At 32.5% G+C, this 23,871-nt stretch overlaps 1 protein-coding gene across 1 annotated transcript in view; it reads left to right on the top strand.

Annotated features, from left to right (window-relative positions):
* Positions 1-23,871, top strand: part of LOC114340025 (uncharacterized) — a 130,401-nt gene that overhangs the window by 59,730 nt on the left and 46,800 nt on the right. The window contains exons 3-4 of the mRNA XM_050659906.1: positions 9,008-9,218; positions 18,192-18,512. Of these exons, the coding sequence (XP_050515863.1) occupies positions 9,008-9,218; positions 18,192-18,512 (532 nt within the window). The remainder of the gene's footprint in view (positions 1-9,007; positions 9,219-18,191; positions 18,513-23,871) is intronic.

The following is a 23,871-nucleotide window of genomic DNA, read 5'->3' as shown; positions in this document are numbered from 1 at the left end:
CTAAAATTAAACATTTCGCTATATTAATAATTTTTAATAATAATAGACTATATTAAAAATCACTTGAACATAAATGGAGTTTTTGATATCAAATTATAACAAGTATATTTTATCAAGTTATAAATTTATAAAAAACGGTAATTATCTTTTAAACTACCCTGTATAATATTACAAAACCTCATATTTTAAGAAAGAAGACATCGAGCAGAATTCGAAAATGTAAAAATATACAGGGTGTCCCATTTAAAAAAACGAAGTTACAATCAACTTCCGGTATAACCGGAAGTAGCAAAGCGACCAAAATATTTTCATTAAATACTTCATACTTCAAAACTCCAATTTTCATGATTCTCTTACCTTTAGTTCTCGAGATATTTCTAATAGGTCCTTTCTGCCTCACCCTATATACACGAAATTTTCGATTTTCTAAATCTTACTAAATTGAAAATTTGTTCCAAATCCCATCTTAAAGTTTAGGAAAAGACTAGCCCATCCATATGTCAACTCTCATTTTGTTCCAAGGGTGTGAATTTTATGGCCCTTCCCATTTAGGGTCTGTTTTTCGTTCTCGTCCCCAAAACTCCCAAAAATTTCAAAAATTTAAGTCCGTCCTTTGCGGTTTCTAATAGCACTGATCATTATCTTTCCAACGCATGTCTAATTTTAAAAATAGGTTATACCATTCAAAAGTTACTGAGCTCAGAAGTATAACTCAATTATTAAAAAAGGGGAAAATGTTTGTGGATATATATATATATATATATATATATATATATATATATATATATATATATATATATATATATATATATATATATATATATATATATATATATATATATATATATATATGAGTATGTATGTGTGTATGTGTGTGGAAAAGTTACACCGATCTGAATTTTTTTTTCTGTGTTTCAAGAGAGGTCAGGGCCGATTGAGAACCGGTGTAGTTTGTGACTTTTGACTACCCATAAGCCAACTATAGGGATAGATAGACACAAAATGGCATATTTTTTGGGCGGATATATCTTATGTTCAAGGAGATACAGATAAACAGCAAATACACCAAATCAATACAGTTAAGTTAAGCTTTCAAGGGGTGCTTAAGCGGTCAAGATCATACCCACACACGGCTCAGTAGAGCTGAAAAACTGAAAAATTAAACTTTTAAAATTTTGGTTTTTTGACAATTACTCAAATTTTCAACCTACGAATTGCGCCAATAACTGAGAGTTTTTAGAAAAACTCGAGACGCGTCGAACGGTGTGTACCTTATATCTGGTAAAATTTTAATTTTAAAGTTACAGGCTTTAAAAGTATGATCAAATCTATTTCTTGTGGGAAAAACGGTTTTTCAAGCTCAAAAACTCCTGTAATACCTTCAGTTATCATACTTGATCTTGGATGCATCAAATACTACTTATCAATATTTTTCAAACTTATGTTTAATGATCAAAATCGGTTAAGCCCTTCAGAAGTTATCGAGCTCCAAAGGTATAATCCATTCAATCATTATCGCCGAAATGGTTTATGAAGTTGTAGTCGTTACGATGCCAAGTTTGATCGGGCAATCCGAGTTCGTTTGCCGGCCATAATAGTTATTAGGGTGGCTGGGATATGAACTCGGATTGTCTTATCACAAGTCTGGTGTAGTAACTACTATATCATTTGGGAGAGAATGCGACAAAGGCGACCATTTATAAAGCTTAACGTGTAATCGAGAAACATTACAAACTTTGAAAAACTCCTGATACAAGAATAAAAAACCGCCAAACGCCATAAAAATGAGTGGCGCATACAACATCCCAGTTACAAAAGAGCCGATATGAATATTACGTGGCGCAAGAATGTATTTTCATTTGATAGAAAATAAAATTCTTGTTTGATTTTGAAACATTTTTCCATAATATTTGCTAAATTTGAAGTAAAACGCGCCACAAAAGAGCCTCACAATGCAAACTGTGTCAAAGTTACTCTTTTGTGGTGCGTTTTACTTCAAATTTAGCAAAGATTATGGAAAAAATCTTTCAAAATAAAACGAGAATTTTATTTTCTATCAAAATGAAAATACATTTTCGCGCCACGTAATATTCAGATCAGCTCTTTTGTAGCTCGAATATTGTGTGCGCCACTCATTTTTACGGCGTTTAACAATTTTTTATTCTTGTAATATTATAAAAAAGAACCACTCCTTACAATTATGTCGTAAAGATAATTTCTTTCAAACGTTGACAGTGACTGCGGTTAAGATTCTGAAGTTTCAATTTTCAATGATAGACCGAGCTGTATCGTCGCCCCCGTTAGCGCAATTTTTCCGATTCGATTTTTTTGTACAAACTTACTCAAAAAGAGGTCCTTGTAACAAATCCACAGGGTGCCGAGAGGTGCCACGTTCGGAAAATTGTTAAACAATTTTTTTAAACAAATCCAAAAACTCAAAAACTGCGAGTGGAAAGCGATTAGCTGTATATAAAGTGCTCCTTAATCAAATCCACTTTTTGGAAGGTTATGAGTGTATTTTAATTCATTAGACCGATTATGTAGTTAAGTGCCATAGCATAGATTGCATGTAGGAAACAAAAGCGGTAAAAACTGTAAGTATAACTAATTTAATAGTTATTTATGATATAAGTGTTAAAAGTACACGTTTAAGGCACGCATGTGAAAGTTTGCAGAATGAGCGATAGCGAGTTCTGCAATTCACATGAGTGCCTTAAAAATGTACTTTTTAACACGCATCATACAATATTTTTTCTACAAACGTAATTACAGGACAATATCTACAAAAACTTTTACTTGAACTTGACTGACATTCCATTTTTATATTTTTTTGATTTTAACTATTTATAATGGGAAATAAGCCACAATATTATTAAAAAATGATTTTTATTAACGTTTCGACGCCCAAATCTGGTGCCGTTGTCAAAATACAAAATACTACTAACATAAACAAAAATGTTGTTGCTTAGTAAAAAAATTCTTCTAATAATTTATTTAGTTTGACTCATTTATATCGGCAATTCAGATACATATGATACATTTTAAAGTAGAAGACTTAAAAATGATATTGCCAATATTTATGAGTTGCGTTCCTGGGACGACTTTACTGAAAGATAGTTCATTCGATTACATGAAATCAACCCCAACTCAAGAATATCCATCACAAAAAAATCATAGCATGTATTCTGTCTTTAAAAAGACAACCATATGCAACGGTGACATTAAAATTCTCGCGTTAAATATAAATTGTTAGAAGTCAAATTAAATAAATTATTATAAGAATTTTTTTACTAAGCAACAACATTTTTGTTTGTTAGTAGTATTTTGTATTTTGACAACGGCACCCGATTTGGGCGTCGAAACGTAAATAAAAATCATTTTTTAATATTATTGTGGCTTATTTCCCATTATAAATAGTTAAAATTGTAAAAATGCCACAAGAAAATAGCTTCAGAACAACATTTTTTTGATATTACATCAAAATTGTCTATACGGTCAATACGAACTGCAGTGCCTTAAAAATATTTTAAAGCACTAGTGCTTTAAAGTAGCATTTTTAACGCTCGTATGGAGTGCTAAAAATTGCATTTTTAACACGGTTGTAGAAAAATACATTTAATTAATTTAGACAACAATAAACGCCGTCAGCTGAGCCAAAATAAAAAGCAGAAAAGCGACATCAGTACTGATAAGAAGCACATTATTTGGAAGCGGAAAGAAAACAGGGCCGGCCTAAGAGATATTTCAAATACGGCAGACAACATCAAAAATAGAGAAAATATTTTGAGGTTTTAGGAAGGTACACACCGGCCAGCTCGGAAGACAGGGAAGGGTGAGCTTGAATTAAGTAGGGTTTACGCCTTATGAACTGCACTCGAGACGCGGTGGATGCTTAACCTGATTCCATTAAAATAAAAATGGAGAAACAAATGAAGGCGTTGTTGGAGATGTTACAAGCTGTGCATCAAGAAATAAAAGATATAAAGGAGGTCAATAAGCAATATTTTAATGAGATGAAGGAAATAATGAAAGAGAATGAATTAATTAAAAAAGAAAACAAGATACTGAAAAATCATATAAACCTGATAAATAATAGATTAGAGAAATTAGAACACAAAGAAAGGAGAAATAACATCGTAATCCAAGGCATTAATGTCAAGACGGATGAACACAGCATTTTAAAAGAGGAAATGAAAACTTTCCTAGATAACGAGCTAGGACTGCAAGTAACAGTAGCACATGCTAAAAAGTTAGGCAGTAAAACCTGTTTGATCAAGCTAAGCAACGAGTCTGAAAAATATAATGTCATGAAAAATAAAATAAAACTAAGAGGGTACAGACAAAGAAAAATATATATTAACGAGGACATGAGCAAGAAGGAGAGGGATATACAAGGAAAAATAAGAATTAAGGCAAAAGAAGAAAGAAGCAAGGGGAAGAAAGTCAAAGTAAGGTTTCAAAAAATAATAATAGATAACGAAGAATGGATATGGGACAATGATGCGGATAAACTAATACCTGAGATAAGCAACAAATACCCAAGAACAATCTATCCAAAAAACTGATAAGCGAATTGGACGGAGAGACATTGATGACGACCAGGAAAGGACGTGGAACATCCAGTAATATGAAAGAGCAAACAACGAGGAAAACTAATAACAAGGAAGAAAAGAAAAATGAAAACAAATGTCAAACGAGAATAGGTACATGGAATATAACCTCATGGAAAGAAATGAATGGAAGGATAACCAAATTCAAACCAGTATCATCAAGAACCATTTACTTAAAAATAGAGGTAGAAGAAGAAGAATGTCACATAATACAGGTATATGCACCGGTAGAAGGAACAGAGCATGAAAAAACAGAACTATTCTATGATGAGATACAGAAACTTATTGATGAGATACAAGAGGAAAGCAAGAACATCATTTTACTAGGAGACTGAAATGCACGAATAGGAAATGATGAAAATATGGCATTAGGCTGCTTGGGAAGGTATGAAGAAGAGACGATAAATAGAAATGGTAGAAGAATGATAAGTTTCTGCCAAATAAATGACTTGTTAATAGGTATTTCTTTCTGGTATCAACCGAGAAACGAAAAATATACATACGTAGCAGAAGAAAGAAATGCGAGAAGCATAATTGACTACATAGTATATCCTCGAGACGCAGAACTAACGATACAAAATAAACAGAGAACGAAGCCGAACTCGGTACCCAACACAGACTAGTGACAGCAGAGATAAACATGAAACTAATGGAAATAATAGAGAGTCCTCAATATACATGAATAGCAATACATAAAATGAAAAATATGGAAATGAGAAAGTTATACCAAAGAGAGACAGATAAAATACTGGAAGAACATGAAAACAATGAGGAAATATGGAATATGGAAGAGAGATCGAAAAAATTGAGAGACACGTTATGGAACACTGCAAAACAAGTATGTGGAATAAGAAAGAATAGGAAGAATAATAAAAGAACTGGATGGTGGAATAACGAAATAAAGCAAGCTGTAAAAAAGAAGAAAGAAATGTGGAAGCGATACATAAACACAAATGAAGATCAAGACAGAGACGAATACAGAAGACAGAGGAATATAGTGAAAGAACTAGTAAAAGATGCGAAGAAGAAGAAGAGCTGGAAGGAATTCGGTGAAGAATTGAAGGAAGGTTTTGGGAATAACAATAAACAGTTTTGGAATAAAATAAGAAACATGAAAGGAACAAAAAGAAAGCAAATAAGAGGAATTAGAAATGAGCGAAATGAATTGAAAACAAACATACAAGACATACTAACTATATGGAATAAGCACTATAAAGAAAAATTCGAGGCTAGTAACCAACAAAATGAGGAGAGAAGACAGCAGGCAAGAGAAGTGGATAGAGACAATGGAGTAGACGAAATTCATATTAAAAATATTGAAGAAGGCTTGGCAAGAATAAAGATTGAAAAAGCGGGAGGTGCCGATGACATAGATCCGGAGATGATGAAGTACGTGGGAGAACGAGGCATGCTTTGGCTACTGGAAATAATGAGGGAAGCATGGAGAACAGAAAAGATACCGGAAGACTGGGAAGAAAATTTATTGATACCAATACACAAGAAAGAAGATGAAGCGGAATGTGATAACTATAGGGCTATATGCTTATCATCAGTGGCATATAAAGTCTGCACCGGGATAATAGAAAGGAAGCTCAGGAAAGAACTGGAAGGAAAACTAGAAGAAGAACAAGCGGCTTTTAGGAAAGAAAGAGGAACAACAGATAATATATACATACTGAGAAATATAATTGAAAGGAAAAACGAAATAGGAGAAGGCTTATATATTACGTTTATAGATATTAAAGCTGCTTTTGATTCTATAAATAGAGAAGTAATATGGTCAGTAATGGAAGATCTGCAAATCCCGCAAAAGATAGTAAGCGTGGCAAAAAGGTACGTATAAAAATGTACTTGCTAAAGTACAAATAAATGGAAACAGATTGCCAATAATAAACCTAAGGAGAGGAATAAAACAAGGGGACAGTCTCAGCCCATTTTTGTTTATATTAGTAATGGATAGAGTAATGAAGAGCGCTAAAAGAAGGTCAAGGCAATTACAGTCAATAATAGGGTACAGGAATTTAGTACCAGTGAGAATGGAGGGATTATTATTGCAGATGACTTAGTAATAATAGCAGACAATAAAGAGAAAATGCAAAAATTAATCAATATATGGGTGGAGGAAATAGAAAATTTGAAAATGGAGGTAAATGTAAAGAAAACGAAGACCATGATAGTAACCCAAAAGAAAAGGGAAGAAATAAACCAAACGATATTTAGGTGCAAAAACGAAATAATAGATACTGTCTCGACGTTTGAATACCTTGGAGTAATAATATCAGAGGATGGAAAGATATATCAAGAAATCTCATACAGAGCGAAAAAAGTAAATAAGATCTACTACGCACTAAATAAAACAATATTTGGAAAGGAAGAAATCGATAAAGAAATAAAACTGAAGGTATACAACGCAATCTCTGTACCAACTTTAATATATGCAAGTGAGACATGGGTAAACAATGCAAAAATAGACAGTACAATAAACGCAGCGGAGATGAAGCAGCTAAGAAAAATAGCAGGAAAAACGAAATTGGACAGAATAAAAAATGAAGATATTAGACAAAGACTGAAACAGGAATCGATAATAACCAAGATTCAAAAAAGAAAATTAAAATGGTATGGACACATTAACAGAATGGACCAGGGAAGACTACCCAAGCAGGTGATGGAATCGAAAAGATATGGTAAAATAAGGAAAGGGAGAGAGGAAAGAGTTAGCAAAGGACCGCAAGAAATGGAAGAGATGGATAGAAGATGAATAAAACCTCCGACGCCCCTGAGGGGCATAAGGAGTTTCGAGAAAGAAGAAGACGAAACTCTCTTTTAAGTTTTTGACTAGCATTGTTTAAATTTGTTTTATCTTGGGGTGCTCTGGTTTGTTGCCACTTCCTTCTAAGTTTTATTTTTTTTTTAATTAACTTTTTAATTTATTTCCGATAGTTGTTTCCTTTGACGTTTGATCTTATAGTAGGAGTACTTGCCCATGCTGATTTTTGTATATTTTGTACAAGCAACTCAACTTCCTCATCTAGTTGTTCAGGTTTTTTTAATGGTACTGCTAATTCAATTCTATCTTCAAGGATCGATCTAAAACTTTCCCAGTCTGTTAGTTTATTTGTAAGTATTGGGTTACAATCCTTTCTGATAATCGTGTCACTCACAGTGAGCATTATGGGTGAATGATCTGAATTCATATTCCAACCTTCATTAATATCTTCATAGTTGGACGAAATAATTTTAATAACAAAGAAATCAATTAAGTCCGGTATTTTGTTAGTATCTGTTGGCCAATAAGTCGGTCGACCTGTTGATATTACTTCACATTTCTGTTCTTCTATGACTGCCAGTAACTCTTTTCCTTTAGTTGTTGTTAATCTTGATCCCCATTGGGTGTGCTTTGCATTAAAGTCACCTCCAATGATATATCTTTTTCGCAAACTTTTCAAATATTCTACATACTGTTCTTTTTTAATGGAATGCCTAGGAGGGCTATAAATTGAGCTTACATTAATTTCGCAATTAGTTTTGAGTTTGACACATACCGTAGTTGCTTGTATGTGTTCTGTTTCATATTTTAGCTCCCCATAATGTTCAATGTTATCTTTTATTATTAGTGCGCTGCCTCCTTTTTCTGCATTGTCAGGATGTATAGTATGGTATTCCCTGTATCCTCTAAACTTTATAAAAGATTGTTTCGTGAAATGTGTCTCAGCTATGAGACATAAATCAACTTCTTCTGTATCTAGGATAGTTTGCAGTTCATTTTTATGTTGTAGAAGCCCATTGGCATTCCATTCCATGATTCGTAGTTGCTTAGCCATTTCGAATATTCGGTATAGCTCCTTTAGCGCTATGTTCCAATCTAGTAACTTGTATATCTATTTGTGTTATCTTATCATCTATCTTGATGAGTTTTTCTAATATTATTTTTAATGTATTCTCGGTTTCCAATTCTTGGTCCGTTTGTTTTACATTATTAACTACATCACTGTATTTTCTATTTGCAGTCACGTTTTGTGCTTTTGGCTTTTCCTTCTCATTGATCCTTTGTGGTGGTTTTGGTAGACTAGCCTTATTTGTTCTCTGATTTCTCAGCTTAGATAATAAAGTATCCATTTTGCGATTTTTGGTCCTGCTGTTCTCTTGTCTTATCCACTCCGTTTCGTTGGCTAAATCTTCTTCATCTCTAAAATATTATAATAATTAAAATAATTATTAGTAAATATCTCAATTATTATTATGCTATATTTCAATACCTGCAAATTTCTATGTATTCTTTTGCTTTATATTGGCGTGTAAGGTACGATGTTTTATTGTGTATACGTGTAGCATACGTTATAACACCACAAATAAATTACTTTTTAACAATCTTGTCTTAACCCACTGGCTTATTTCAGGTGATGAAGCTTTTGGAATAGAAAATATACAATCATTTACAAAACGACTTTTAAGATCTGAAATTGTTCGTCCAGAAGTGTTTAAGCCTTATAATGAAGAAGATCCCGTGGATCATGTTGCTTTTATAATGAGTTCTTCTGGAACGACCGGTCTTCCTAAAGGAGTAATGCTGACTGACCGAAATTTCTTGGTTAGAGTTGCTCAATCAAGGTAAGCTAAACTTTCATCATCATCATCATCATCAATGGCGTTACAACCCTTCGTGAGTCTTTGCCGCGTTTACTATTGCCTTCCATATTATTTGTCGGTCCTGTTCCATAAATTCCCACTGTCTCACTCCCATTTTCTCCAGATCTCCTTTGACTTCATCTTTCCACCTTCTTATTGGCCGTCCTACAGAACTTCTTCCATCTCGTCTTTCCCAGAACACATTGTTTAAAAGGTGATGGTCGTTACTGCGTATCACATGCCCTGCCCATCTGAGTATATTGGCCTTTATATATCTGACTAGATTATTCTTTCCGAATAGAGACCCTAACTCGTTATTGTATCTCTGCCTCCATTCGTTTGTCACACTGTCTCTGCAAGGGCCATATATCATTCGAAGGATTTTACGCTCCCACAACAGTTATTTATTTATTTCTCTTTTTATTAGCGTCCATGTTTCGCTTCCATACACGACTGATGGTCGTATTATGGTCTTACATAGGGTGTCCCAAAAGTAGCGGAACGGTCGAATAATTCGCGAACTAAACATCGGAATGAAAAACTGAAAAATACGTTTTCAATAATTTTTAAAACTCAACTATGCAACTACATCAAATATGATCCCCCACTCCATTTTCTAGAGGTGGGGTGGGGGTTAACTTTGAAATCTTAAATGGACACCTTAAGTTTTTATTTCATATTTGGATTCCTTTCGTAAAAGTTAGTAACTTTTATTCGAGACATTTTTTCGAATTACGGATAGATGGCGCTATAATCGGAAAAAACAATTTAACAATCGTAATGCCATAGGTAAATTATAGAAACAGTCTAATATCTCGAGAAATACCTTTCCAAATGAAAAACCAACAAACATGTAGGTATTTAATATTTTTTAAAACCTATCGAATAACGCTAAACACGACCCTTCATCTCACCCCCTAGAGGTGGGGTGGGGGTTAACTTTAAAATCTAAAATAGCTACATCCATTTTTTATTGCAGATTTGGATTCGTCATGAAAAATTAAGCAACATTTATTCGAAACATTTTTTAGAATGGCTATCGGATATTTCTTTTAATTATAGCGCCATCTATCAACAATTCTAAAAAATGTTTCGAAAAAATGTTGCTTAATTTTTCACGACGAATCCAAATATGCAATAAAAAATGGAGGTTGCTATTTAAGATTTTAAATTTACACCCAGCCCACCTCTAGGGGGTGAGGTGGAGGGTCATGTTTAGCGTTAGTCGATAAGGTTTTGAAAAATATTTCATACATATTTTTTGGTTTTTCATTTCGAAGTGTATTTCTCGAGATATTAGACCGTTTCTTTAATTTACCTATGGTATCGCGATAAATTGTTTTTTCCAGCCAATCCAATTTCCAATTATAGCGCCATCTATCCGTAATTCGAAAAAAGTCTTGAATAAAAGTTAATTACTTTTACATAATCCGAAAATCCAAATCCAAATCTGAAATAAAAACTCGGGGTTTCCATTTAAGATTTCAAAGTTAACGCCCACCCCACCTCTAGGGAATAAAGTAGAGGATCGTATTTGATGTCGTTGGATAGATTTTTAAAAATTATTGAAAATGTATTTTTCAGTTTTTCGATCCAATGTTTAGTTCGCAAAATATTCGACCGTTCCACTACTTTTGGGGCACCTTGTATATCTGGATTTTTGCACCTTGTGAAAGAAGTTTTGACTTCATTAGATGTTGCATTACAAAGAAAGATCTGTTTCCTGCCATTGTTCGCGTTTCAACTTCTCGCACTCTTTTATTGTCATTTGTGATTGTTTTTCCTAGATATTTAAATTCTTTACCCACCTCGAAGGTATGATCGTTTTTATAGTAATATTTTGCCTTATTCGCCGTCGTTCTTGTTTTGAGACGACCATGTATTTTGTTTTGTCTTCATTTATAGGCCTGGATACCACGTACCATAAAAAAGTTTATTAATAGCACGCTGAAAATTTAATTATAGCTTAACGGTGTCTAGTCGGACAAACTTTGATGTACGGGAACACTGGAACAGGGGAAGTTTTAATTGTGAAACAGTTTAAAAATTTGGAACGTCATATTACGAAAACGTCCCATGTATTTTGTCGGACAGAACATCCAATTGATTTGTTACCCTTTCACTAAACTCTCATGCAAAAATCAGACTGCTATTACTAACCAACCCGATTCCTGTCATTTGACATATTCTTCGTATTCCACTCATTAAAATGCCCAGTTGGTGATAAAAACCAGTCTGATTTTTGCACGACAGTTTAATGAAACGGTAACAAATCAATTGGATGTTCTGTCCGACAAAATACATGGGACGTTTTCGTAATCTGACGTTTCAAATTTTTAAACTGTTTCACAATTAAAACTTTCCCTGTTTCAGTGTTCCCGTACATCAAAGTTTGTCCGACTAGACACCGTTAAGCTATTAAGAAATTTTCAGCTTCCTAATAATCAACTGTTTTTTGATATGCGGGATCCTTGTCTATTATTTTTAGACTGATGTTTAATACAGCTTCCTCAAAACTTGAGGAGATATCCTTAACTTCTAGTATTGATTGTGCCACTGCACTTACGTCATCGGCAAAGGCGAGTACCATTTTTTCTCCCCGAGCGCAGTTGTGTCTGGTTTGATTTTTGAATAAATTTTTCGCATGGCATATTCTAAGGCCAGATTAAACAACAATGGGAATAACTTATATCCTTGTCTCAGTCCAGAATTTACGCAGAAAGCATTTGATATTTTACCCCCTATTCTAACTTGTGCAATGGAGTTACACACATTTGTGTTACCGCAGTTAGTATGTAAGTTACTATTTTGCACCAGTTAGAATAGGGCGAAAATATCAAATGCTTTCTGCGTAAATTCTGCACCGAGACAGGGAGATCAGGTAGCTAAACTGTTATTAGCTAAAAAAATTCTTTTGTGTATTTCATTTATTGTATATTTGATCTATAAGGATGCTATCCATGGACCAAATGGACCATTACGGCGAAGAGCATGCAGGATTCCGAAAAGCCAGATTGTCTAGATAGTCATGTGCCGTTGAGAGCGAAAATAGCAAACTCATAATAGTAAAAAGCCGACAGAGAAAAAGAAATAAGTTAATTACTTGGCCTAATTGTGTCTTTCTAACTCACCACGGTACACCTTGCTGCTCAAGTTGGCCTGCCTTAGCTTGCGAGATCACGTCACTACGGTGACTCGGAACTCAGGTCGGCAGCTCTGGGCTCCACTACCAGCCAAGCGAGGTGAGATAGGCAGGCGGATTCAAGACTGGCGGATCCCTGCTTGTGGCCTGCTTATATATCCTTCTGCCTGTGCTGTTTCGGTGAAGTGGAACTGAGTGGGGATTTCTGCGCGGACTGTAGAACTCGTACGGTTCTAGTGTTGGTGCGTGTTCGAGGCGTATCATTACAGTGGCGTTTCTGGTCTCTTCAGATTTACTCTTGTATTGTCCTATATCATTTGTGTTGCATGTGTCTGCTTCTTTTGGCCTTTATCTTTTAACGAACAAAAAAATATAATTTGGTTTTGGCATATCCTCTTAATTGCTCTTTTGTTTCTTAATTAATTCGATAATTTCCTTTTGACTAATGTCTTTCTGTAATCCAATTTCTGATAATTCACTGTTTCTTTATATTATATAAGTAATGGATTCAGCCATTACAAGTGGCAGTTCGTTTTACCTTACAACTAGTGGTTTTGCCCGCCGCCATGCGACGGGGGATTCAATCAATTTAGAGCGGGTTGTGTCTGTATCGTCACTCCCGTTAGCGAAATTATTCCGATTCGATTTTTTTACACAATCTTGCTCAAAGAGAGGTCCTTATAACAAATACACAGGGTGCCAGAAATAACGCGGTGGCGTGGTCGAAAAATTGTTTTAACAATTTTTTTTAAACAAATTCACAAAAATAATTTTTTCGTTATGAATACAGTTTATTTAAATAACCTGAGTTATTCTAAACAAAAAAGGTATCTTGTCATTATTCTCTAAAATTGATTGTTGTCGAAAAATTTGAAAAATTCGAAAATGGCTATTTTCAAGGCTTAATAACACGATTAAAAATTAGTACTATGAAGTAGAAGTAGGTTGAATGGTCGAATATATGGAATCTATAGGAATAAAAGAAAGGTTTCGAGCATCTAGTTTATTAAATCTGGCCCAAGTATACTTTCGCTAACTTAGCATCATCAGGGGCATCTAAAATAAACCAAAAAAAAAACACGCCATGGTAGTAAAAGTAGTAGGTGGAAAAAACTTTGACAAAAAATCGAAGTTGAAGTTAAACAAAAAATTACAATAGTGTAGACTTACTTCGTCAAATTAGGAAGATATCCCAGCAAAGTGCAACATTGGCAAGGAATTTAAAAAATTTGAAACTAATAGATACATACAACACACACTGAACAAACGACAAACAGATCAAAATTAATTAAATAAAAATTATGCTACATCTTAGTAAGTCAAAATCTAAGAACAATGAATGACAGTTCCTTATTATGGCGCTAGTGTTCAAGTAAGTGACAAATTACAACTGATGTGACTTTGACAAATATTGTGTACAGTCAATACATTGACTGCATATTACAATAGTTTAGTGTAAATTGAACGCTGAACCCAAGTACAACGAAACAAGACCTCGATTTTTGACCCTTCGCTTCGTTATCGATCATTCGCTATCTGTACACTAAACAGATACGAAGCGAATACGTTCGATAACGAAGCGAAGGGTCAAAAATCGAGGTCCAGTAGCACAACGTAAGCCAGAGAATAAAATTAGGTGTAACTAAAAAAAATATATAAATTTGATGATGATTGGATTGTGTAATCCAGTTCAAACTTGTCAAAAAAATAAATTTAGTTGTTAATTGGTGACAAATGTAGTTGACATGGAATGGATGTGAGAACTGGATAGAAGACAAGTTATATGGTTGGTTGTAGCAAATGTATTGTATAAAGAAGAAGAAAATTAAACTACGAATTTGGGTTAAATAATACTTAAAAATTAAAATTAGAAATTACTGAAATATTAAATATTGTACCACTGCTTAGTCAAACATGCATAGGGATTACGAACACTCGATACGAATCGTATCCGCCATGTTTTCCCATAAGGCGCTATGGTAAAACATGGCGGATACGATGCGTATCGAGTGTACGTAATCCGGGCCCTGAACTCAATGAGCAAAACAAATTAAAGTGTCAGGCGTTATCTAAGGTCAAAATGACAAACAGCGAGGGTTATGAAAATATGTTGTGTGAGTGAAATGTTTAAATTTTAAAGAGGATAATATGGAAAGTTTAGTTTGTGCCAGCAGTAAAACAATTAACCACAAATAAGCCTGTCTAACAAGTTGTATGTCACTGATGATATAGAAAGTTTTAAATGCGGAACAAATTTGAAAATTGTGAAGGAATATATAACTATTGATGTATCTATATAGACTCAGTGCAGGAAGACTACACAGCCGAGCTGGTTCCCCTGCAAGGTAAAACTGTAATACAATTTTTGAATATTAAATTTGGTATAATTTAAATTAATCTGAGTATCAAGACAATGAGAGTTTTCATTTGTTTCCCCTGTAATCTCTAAATCCTCTAACAAGTCTAACTCGAGTTAGTAGTTTTTCTTTCTACTAATATCGTGTAAAATGGATGAACCTGTATTGATGTTGAAATTATGTTTGCTGGACTGTAAGTGTTGACCGAAACTTGAAGAGTTTGGTCTTTTCAAATGTTCTGTAATTCTAGTAGACAGCTTGCGAATGGTTCTACCTACATAGGAAGCATCATAATCATCACATCTTAATTTATATATACCACTCTGATCCAAGGTGTGCATCCTATTTCTGGTGTTAATTAGAAATGAGCCTAAAGTATTGTGCGACTTGAAAGATATTTTGGTGTTGTCAATTACTATAAAAGCAAAAACTGACTAAATCAAAGTTAAAAATCCCTCCTTTAAGATCCTGAAGAAATTTTTGTCAATATTTTATTACAAAGTTGTTATTTTTAATTAAGAATAATTAGCGGTATAGTCCAGGCTATATCGCAGACCCCGTTAGCGAAATTATTCCGATTCGATTTTTTTGCAAAAACTTAAAGGAGAAGGTGGGAATACGGCCCCCTAATTTGTTTTTCGACTAGAGATTATAAACAATCAACATTTTTAAACTTTAATTTTCGTCCACATAACTATTAGTTTAATACTAATACAGTAATATTAAAAAAAAATTAAAAAAATCAAGATCTAACATAAAAAAAATTATTCTTGTCAGTATCTAGGATGCTGTGAAAAACAAAAACGTCACTCTAATATAGCCCCCAGGGGGCTATATTAAAGAAATACAAAAATCTATCGGCAGAAATCGCAGACATAATGTTCAGTTTCTGCACCGGCACATTCATTGTGTGCCCACAAAAGACAGCTCTGACATTGTATCTAAGTTTCTCCTCTGCTATTACTGGAATAAGACTCTTCGCAAAAGTTGCACACGGAGTCGTCGTTATCAGGAATTGAACCCCGTGAACTTAGTTCGGAATCTGTATCCTGTTCAATATTGGAAAGATCACTTTCTTCTGTGTCAGAATCTTCGACGGTAATACGTTTCCGAACTTTCTCTTGGGCTTTTTTGCAAATTTGATCTCAACCTCGTCCCCTTCCGCGTCCACAACTCTGTTTACGGTCTTCAGTTTTCTTAAGAGATTGTTCTAATTCAAATCTATAAGGCGATAATCGGATGTAATTACAGTGGCTTTTGTTGATTTTCTTCCTTGATTTTAGTTTTTTATTTTAGGCTTGGGTATTGGTGAAATTTGATGGGGTAGTATAAGCGAAGGGTTTACAGCTGATGATGTTCCTGGTTTTGAATAGAAGACAGAAGGCTTTATAGTTAGCAGTCTTCAAAATGAACAAAGTTAGCCATGTGTTTTTTTAATTCACAGCTAATTTGTTTATAATAATTAAGGAATTTCATTGATGCCATTTTAAATAATGGGGTTTATATTTTTCGTTAAAAAAATTGCATAAACATGGTATCTTCACAGCACCCTCTACGATTTTTCAAAATTGTAGTTCAAACGGTTACTAGGGGGCACCTACGAATCTACTTAGTTAAAATACCGAAAAAGCAATTTCAAACTAATACAATTTTCTGTATCTCCTGATCAACTCAATGGATTTTCATCTTTCTCTTTTTAATTTGTATGTAATTTCTACGTACATTACAAATATGCAATTTGTTTATAAATTTATTAATTAATAATCAGTCTAATTTATTTAAACCATTCTTGAAAAATATTTTGTTACCAAAATCTATTTTTTTATTCATAGTATCATTAATGATGATACAAAAAGTTGAAGTTAACTTTAATAAATAAATTATTTTTATTAGATAATTATTTATTGAAGATAATTTATTTATTAAAGTATACCTTAACTGTTTGTATGATTATTAATTATAGTCTGATTGACAACATGGATTTTTGGGAAAAAATTATTTTTCAAAAATTACTTAAACAAATTAAACGTTTTATTAATTAATAAATGTCAAAATTCAAATAGACAAATTACATATTTGTAATCTACAGCAAAACTACATACAAATTAAAAAAAGAAAGATCAAAATATATTCAGTACATCCCGAGAATTAGGAAATGATAGTTTTAAGTTGCCTTTTTTAGTTTTTGAACTCGTGCATTTGTCGGCTCCCAGCTCCCCCTTCACTTACCACGACTGCACGATTAGTCACCAACTGAACAACATTTTTAAAAATTCATGTAAAATACCAACTTTTCAAATATGTACAATGATTTTTTCTACGGACAATATTTTTAAAGTTGTTCTAAATGTTTATAAACTACAAAATTTCAAAAATTTGGCATCAGTATTTTTGACTATATTAGATAATTTTTTATCTTTTTTAGAACATTTTGATAGTATCACTTTTTTACTTTCATTTGACATACGCAGAATTGCCTTATCTTCATTATTTTTTGTCTTATGTTATTGCAAAATAAAGGTCTCTGGGATAAACAAATAGAATAACTTTTAAAATAATCAATGGATCGGTCTCAAATTTTGAGAGTTTGTTAAGTACCTCAATACACAACTTTGGGTGAAACACTAAAGTTCTAAAGTAGTTTTAGTAAAAGTTATTAACAAATAACAATTTTCACTTATTTTGCAGTTTGCGTAGCAACAAATTAATTTTTAACTTTCAAAAATCAGCATTTTGAAGGTTTTTCAATGTTCTAAGAAATTCAATTTTGTAGTTTTATGTGAACTGTTTAGCTTTTGAATGGGGTGCAAGAAATCGAAAAAATCGCGATTTTTGCACTAAATTGTTAATAATTAAAAAACGGACGCGAACTCTAGGCAGGAAACAGGTAGGTTTACTTCCTATAGGTCTACAATAACTAAAAAAGTAGTCAGCTACCTGGATCTTTAATTTATAGCAACAATCATATTGGGCATTTTAATAAGTCCGACACGTAGAACATGTACAATCACAGGAATTATTATTTTGGTGGTAAATAGCAGTTTGATTTTTAGAAGTTTAGCAGTTTTTGGGAGTTTAATGAAAGGGTGCCAAATCAATTGGAAGTTCTGTTCGACAAAATACATGGGACATATTTTCGTTGTCTGACGTTCGAAACCTGTAACCTGTTCCACAACTAAAACTTCCCCTGATCCAGTGTTCCCTTGCATCCAAGCTTGTCCGACTAGACACCGTTAAGCTATTAACAGATTTTCAGCTTGCTATTAATAAACTTTTTTTTGGTATGCGGGATCCAAGCTTATACAGGTGAAAGTCAGAATTAGTTTCCGACCTAATAAACCTTTTTGATTTTTATTTATTTTAATTTAAAAATGAAAGTTTTTTACGTTTCGCCTCTCTTTTTTAAATTTGCTTTTACTCCAACAGATTAATAATAGTTTTAATGGATGGTTTCAGGGACAAAGATTTTAACATAGGACCAATTCATGGTCATGCCACCTTAGGACTAATGCCCTTCTTCCACGGATTTGGTCTAAATGTTGGGATAAATGGACTTGCAAACAAAGAACAATTAATGGTTTTCAAACATTTTGATGAAGATATTTTTTTAAAGGCGGTGCAAGATTATAAAATAAGCACTTTATTGGTAGCGCCACCGTTAGCTGTCCTTCTAGCTAAAAGTCCGAAGGTCGATAAGTATGATCTGAGAAGTGTTAAGGAAATAATAAGTGGGGCAGCTCCAATGTCCAAGGAAACAGAAGGTGCATTACGTAATAGGTACGTACCTATATCTTTAACAAATATTGTAATGCAATTTATTTTATTTATATTTTAAACACTTATGTTTAATTAAAAACACTTAATTTAAATTCTATTAATTACACACACTTATTATTTGAATAATTTAATACATATTTACAATAATAGGTCTTGGGCCCACATATACAATTATTATTTATAACCACAACGTTGAAACTTTTTGTACTTGTTATTTGGGAAGAGTCGAACAAATTAGGAGCTTGGCGCATTATGGTAGTGGGGCGTTTGGTCATTTTATTTTAATCAATGGTTTTTATCACATAAACAGCGAAAACAATTTCGGACACGCTAAATATGTCAAATTTATGAAAATAATAAATTTATTACCACATGGATAATTTTAACGGAATCTACATTAAAATATTTTTACAATAATGTGGTACCCTTTTCGGACAATTTTCACGGGGCATATGCGCAGTCGCATGCGCCGAAGATGTCAATTTCCTGAAATTTTTTTATTTACAACCATTTTTCCGACAAAAATATAGGCAATTGATTATGTACTATAGAAAGGAACTACAACGTTAACGGGATTTTATTATTTCATATGGTCAATGAATCTCTATATATGAAAAAACCGCAGAGTGCTACCATTTAAAGGGGTGCGTTTTTGAGAAATGGGTGAATTAGTCCCTGGGCACAGGTTACATTAGGGTGAGTTCTATGCACTTTTGGTACAAACACGTCTACATAAAATTGTTCCTGGTTAAATTTCCTATCTAAATATAACTTTTTATAGTCAAAGATACTTTTTTTTACAAAAATATATTCAAAAGAAAAAGCACAAAGAAACCCAAAAGAAATAAATTTTGATTTTTGTCCCATAACTTTTGTCCACGGGGATATAGGTATAGACATTGCTTCACAGAAAAAAAACTTACGTATTTTCTCTTTAAAATTATGTTTAGTAGAGGTCATTAGGATTTACAGTTATCGAAATATAATTTTTCAAAGTTCGCCACTCACAGCAATTTTGGGCAATTTTCGTTGTTATTTCGCAAATATTGTTCTGTAACTTTTTTCTACGCAACTTTAGGCATATGCAATGATACATGTAAGAGGAATAGAAATCAATTACCTTTAAAATTTTCTACTGTATAACGTTGTACGACTTCTTTTAAAGGGGTTATCTTTTCAAGATTTTATACTTTTAACGAGTTTTTATATTTTTTACGAATATTTTTTAAATTTCACATTATAATTTTTTTTTACATTTCGGTATATATCACAAAAAATAAAGCTTATTCTGTTTACTTTAAAATGGTGTATTATAAAACATTCTAGGATTACTTTTTAATAAGATATGCTTTTTCAAAATGTAATAAGTACTTGCAACGATTTTTGATTTTGTGATTATTTTTTAAATTTCTCATTATAACTTTTTTATGTGATTGTGTGCTATGATTGAATCTTATTTTTTATAGGTAATACTTTGGATAAACTTGACTCGGCCTGGCAAACTTCAAAATATGGAATAATTCCAATATTAAATATTACTGTAAACAGTAAATTTTAGACAGTAGACAGTAAATTTTACTGTCAAAGCTCCTGCACCACAAGCTTTGCTTGAAAAAATAGCATGTAAATGTACCAAAGGATGTACAAAAAACTGCGGTTGTAGGAAGATAAGAAGTAGTTGTTCAATATTCTGCAAAGGGTGTATGTGCATGGGTACTAATTGAGGGAACTCTAAGATAACTGAGGTGTCAGAGGAAGATATTGAACCTAATGCTAACGAAGAGATGGACTTTGATTTTGAAAATTTTTTAAATGTCAACGTTTATATAATTTTAACTATAGTGATGTTTTCTTATACTAATATTTATGTAATTTTTGTAAAAGAAATAATTTTAAATAATACAGTTAAAAAATATCAAAGAATCACTCGGTTTCCATTATTTAAATATAGATGATACACCATTTAAAAGAACAGAAAGTAAGCCCTCTTTATTGAGCAATATTATAGTATATTTATGTACAAGAAAAGAAAGTTATAATGACAAATTTAAAAAATAATCCTCAAATCAAAAATCGTTGCAAGTACTTATTACATTTTGAAAAATAATATCTTATTCAAAAATAATCCTAGAATTTTTTGTAATACACCATTTAAAGTAAACAAAATATACTTTTTTATAATATCATATAATATATAATATATTATATTATATATACTATATACAATATAATATTATATGATATATGATATATTATATAATAATATTATTTTATTTTTATATTATATAAAAAATCGTTAAAAGTATAAAAGCTTGAAAAACCATAATCTCTTAAAAAAAAGTAGTACAACGTTATACAGTAGACCATTTTAAAGGTAATTGATTTCTACTATTATGTGTACCATTGCATATACCTAAAATTACGTAGAAAAAAGTTACAGAACAATATTTGCGAAATAACAAAGAAAATTGCACAAAATTGCTGTGAGTGTCGAACTTTGAAAAATCATATTTCGAAAACTATAAATCCTAATTACCTTTACTAAACAATATTTTAAAGAAAAAATATGTAGGTTTGTTTTCTGTAAAGCAATGTCTATACCTATATCCCCGTGGACAAAAGTTATGGGACAAAAAACAAAATTTCTTTCTTTTGGGTTTCTTTGTGCGTTTTCTTTTGAATATATTTTTGTAAAAAAAAGTATCATTGACTTTAAAAAGTTATATTTAGATAGGAAATTTAACCTGGAACAATTTTTATGTAGACGTGTTTGTACCAAAAGTGCATAGAACTCACCCTAATGTAACCTGTGCCCAGGGACTAATTCACCCATTTCTCAAAAACGCACCACTTTAAATGGTAGCACTCCGCGGTTTTTTCATATATAGAGATTCATTGACCATATGAAAGAATAAAACCCCGTTAACGTTGTAGTTCCTTTAGCTATCTTATTTTGAATATAATCAATAGCCTAATAGGAGGTTATAAGTAATTATATTCTAAATCAAAAAATCTAAGTGTCGGACAAAAATATTGGGGCAAATCGACAGTGGGACACAAAATTTAATTTTTATTAGTAAACTATACTTTTAAACTATGCTGGGTTCGTGCATCCCTTATCTTCACAACCATTTTTTCGACAAAAGTAGTAGGTTACAAATAATTATATTCTTAAACAAAAAATGTAATTGTCTGACAAAAATTTTGGGGCAAACGAACAGAAAACCTAATTCTTTTAGGCCATCGACGAAGAAGTATCGTCAAAAAAAATTTAAAACAGTTTTTCTCGGTTATTTTTGAATCGATTTAGCTGAAAATTGGTACACACACGATGTACAACTTTTAAAAGGGCATGACGTAGAGCTGTACCCAAAATTTTCCAAAAGGGGGAAAATTTTGGAAAAATTGTGATCTGGAAATTTGTGTACATGCTCCTTGAACAATGACAAACATCGTTCTGTAGTTTTTTTCCCGAATTTAAAAAAAAATTCTGACGAAAGTAGGAGGTTATAAGTAATGATATTCTAAATAAAAAAATCTAAGTGTCCGAAAAAAATATTGGGGCCAATCAACAGTCGAACAAAAAATTTAATTTGTATTAGTAAACTATACTTTTAAACTATGCTGGGTTCGTGCAGCCCTTATCTTCACAACCATTTTTCCGACAAAAGTAGTAGTTACAAGTAATTATATTCGCAAACAAAAAATGTAATTGTCTGACAAAAATGTTGGGGCAAACGAACAGAAAACTTAATTCTTTTAGGCTATCGACGAGGAGCTATTGTAAAAAAATTTTTAAAGCAGTTTTCCTTGGGTACTTTTAAATCGATTTAGCTGAACATTGGTACACACACTAAGTACAATATTTAAAAGGGCATGACGTAGAGCTGTACCAAAAATTAAAAAAAAAAATTTCCGACAAGAGGGAATATTTTGGAAAAATAGTGATCTGAAAATTTGTGCACATACTCCTCGAACAATGACAAACATCGTTCTGTAGTTTCTGTTTTCGAATTTAAAAAAAAATTCCGACAAGAGGAAAAATTTCGGAAAATTCTTCAAAATTTTGGAAAGTACTCTACATTACGCCCTTATAAATATTATAAGGAGTGTTTCTACAAATTTTCAGTTTGATCATTGTAGAGCTAACCGAGAAAAATTGTTTATAGTTGGCTTTGGCCTCCTTGATGCTTTTTGAAATTCGTTTAATTTTGAAAATTGGTTATACCAATCAAAAGTTACCGATCTCAGAAACTTTATTCAATTTCTATTTAAAAAGGGGAAAATGTTTTGTATGTGTGTATGTTTGTGGAAAAGTTACACCGTTCTGAATTTTTTTTCTGTTTCAAGAGGGGGTCAGGGCCGATTCAGAACCGGTGTAGCTTGTGACTTTCGACCCCCCATAAGCCAGCTATAGGACTTGGTAGGTACAAAACAGCATATTTTTTGGGGGTATATATCTTAGGTTCAAGGAGAGACAGGAAACCCGCAAATACACCAAATTAATAGCATTGAGTTAAGAATTCAAATAGTGCCCAAGTGGTTAGGATCAGAGACACACATGACTCAGTATAACCGAAAAACTGAAAAACTAAACTTTGAAAATTTTGGTTTCTGGACAATTGCTCAAAATTGCAACCTACGAATTGCGCCAATAACTGAGGTGGACTCTAGACGCGTCTAACGGTGTATACGATTTATTTATTGCTTTAAAACCGGTTGAGATATGCAAATGAAATTTGGTATTAAGTTTTGGGTTTTAAGAGGTAGTTATTGCACATTTTTTAACTACAGTTAAGAATTTAATATTCACTATTGGCGCGCATACGGGTAATATGAGCCGAAACTACGAAATATATTATGAAGTCAAAAATGTATAAAAATTACTTTTTTTAATTGTAGCAAAACGCCCCATTATTTTTGTCCGATAAGTGATCCAATATGCATTACACATGTAAAAAACAGGATAAAATAAAAATGACATCTGTGGTAATAAATAAAAAAAATCCAGGAAATTGACATCTTCGGTGCATCCGACTGCGCATATGCCCCGTGAAAATTGTCCGACAAGGTTACCACATTATTGTAAAAATGTTTTATGGTAGATACCGTTAAAATTATCTATGTGGTAATATATTTATTATTTTCATAAATTTGACATATTTAGCGTGTCCGACGCGTCACATGCCCCAATATTTTTGTCCGAGAAAATTGTTTTCGCTGTTTATATGATAAAAACCATTGATTAAAATAAAATGACCAATGTGGTTATAAATTTTTTTCTTGCATAAAATTTACAGCTTCGTGACCGCTTGACAGACAAACGCCCCACCTACCATAACGCGCTAAGCTCCAAATT

The sequence above is a fragment of the Diabrotica virgifera genome, chromosome 8 (genome assembly GCF_917563875.1).
Source record: "Diabrotica virgifera virgifera chromosome 8, PGI_DIABVI_V3a".
Taxonomy (NCBI): domain Eukaryota; kingdom Metazoa; phylum Arthropoda; class Insecta; order Coleoptera; family Chrysomelidae; genus Diabrotica; species Diabrotica virgifera.
The sequence above is the reverse complement of the archived record's forward strand: the minus strand, read 5'-3'. Positions and strand labels throughout refer to the sequence as shown.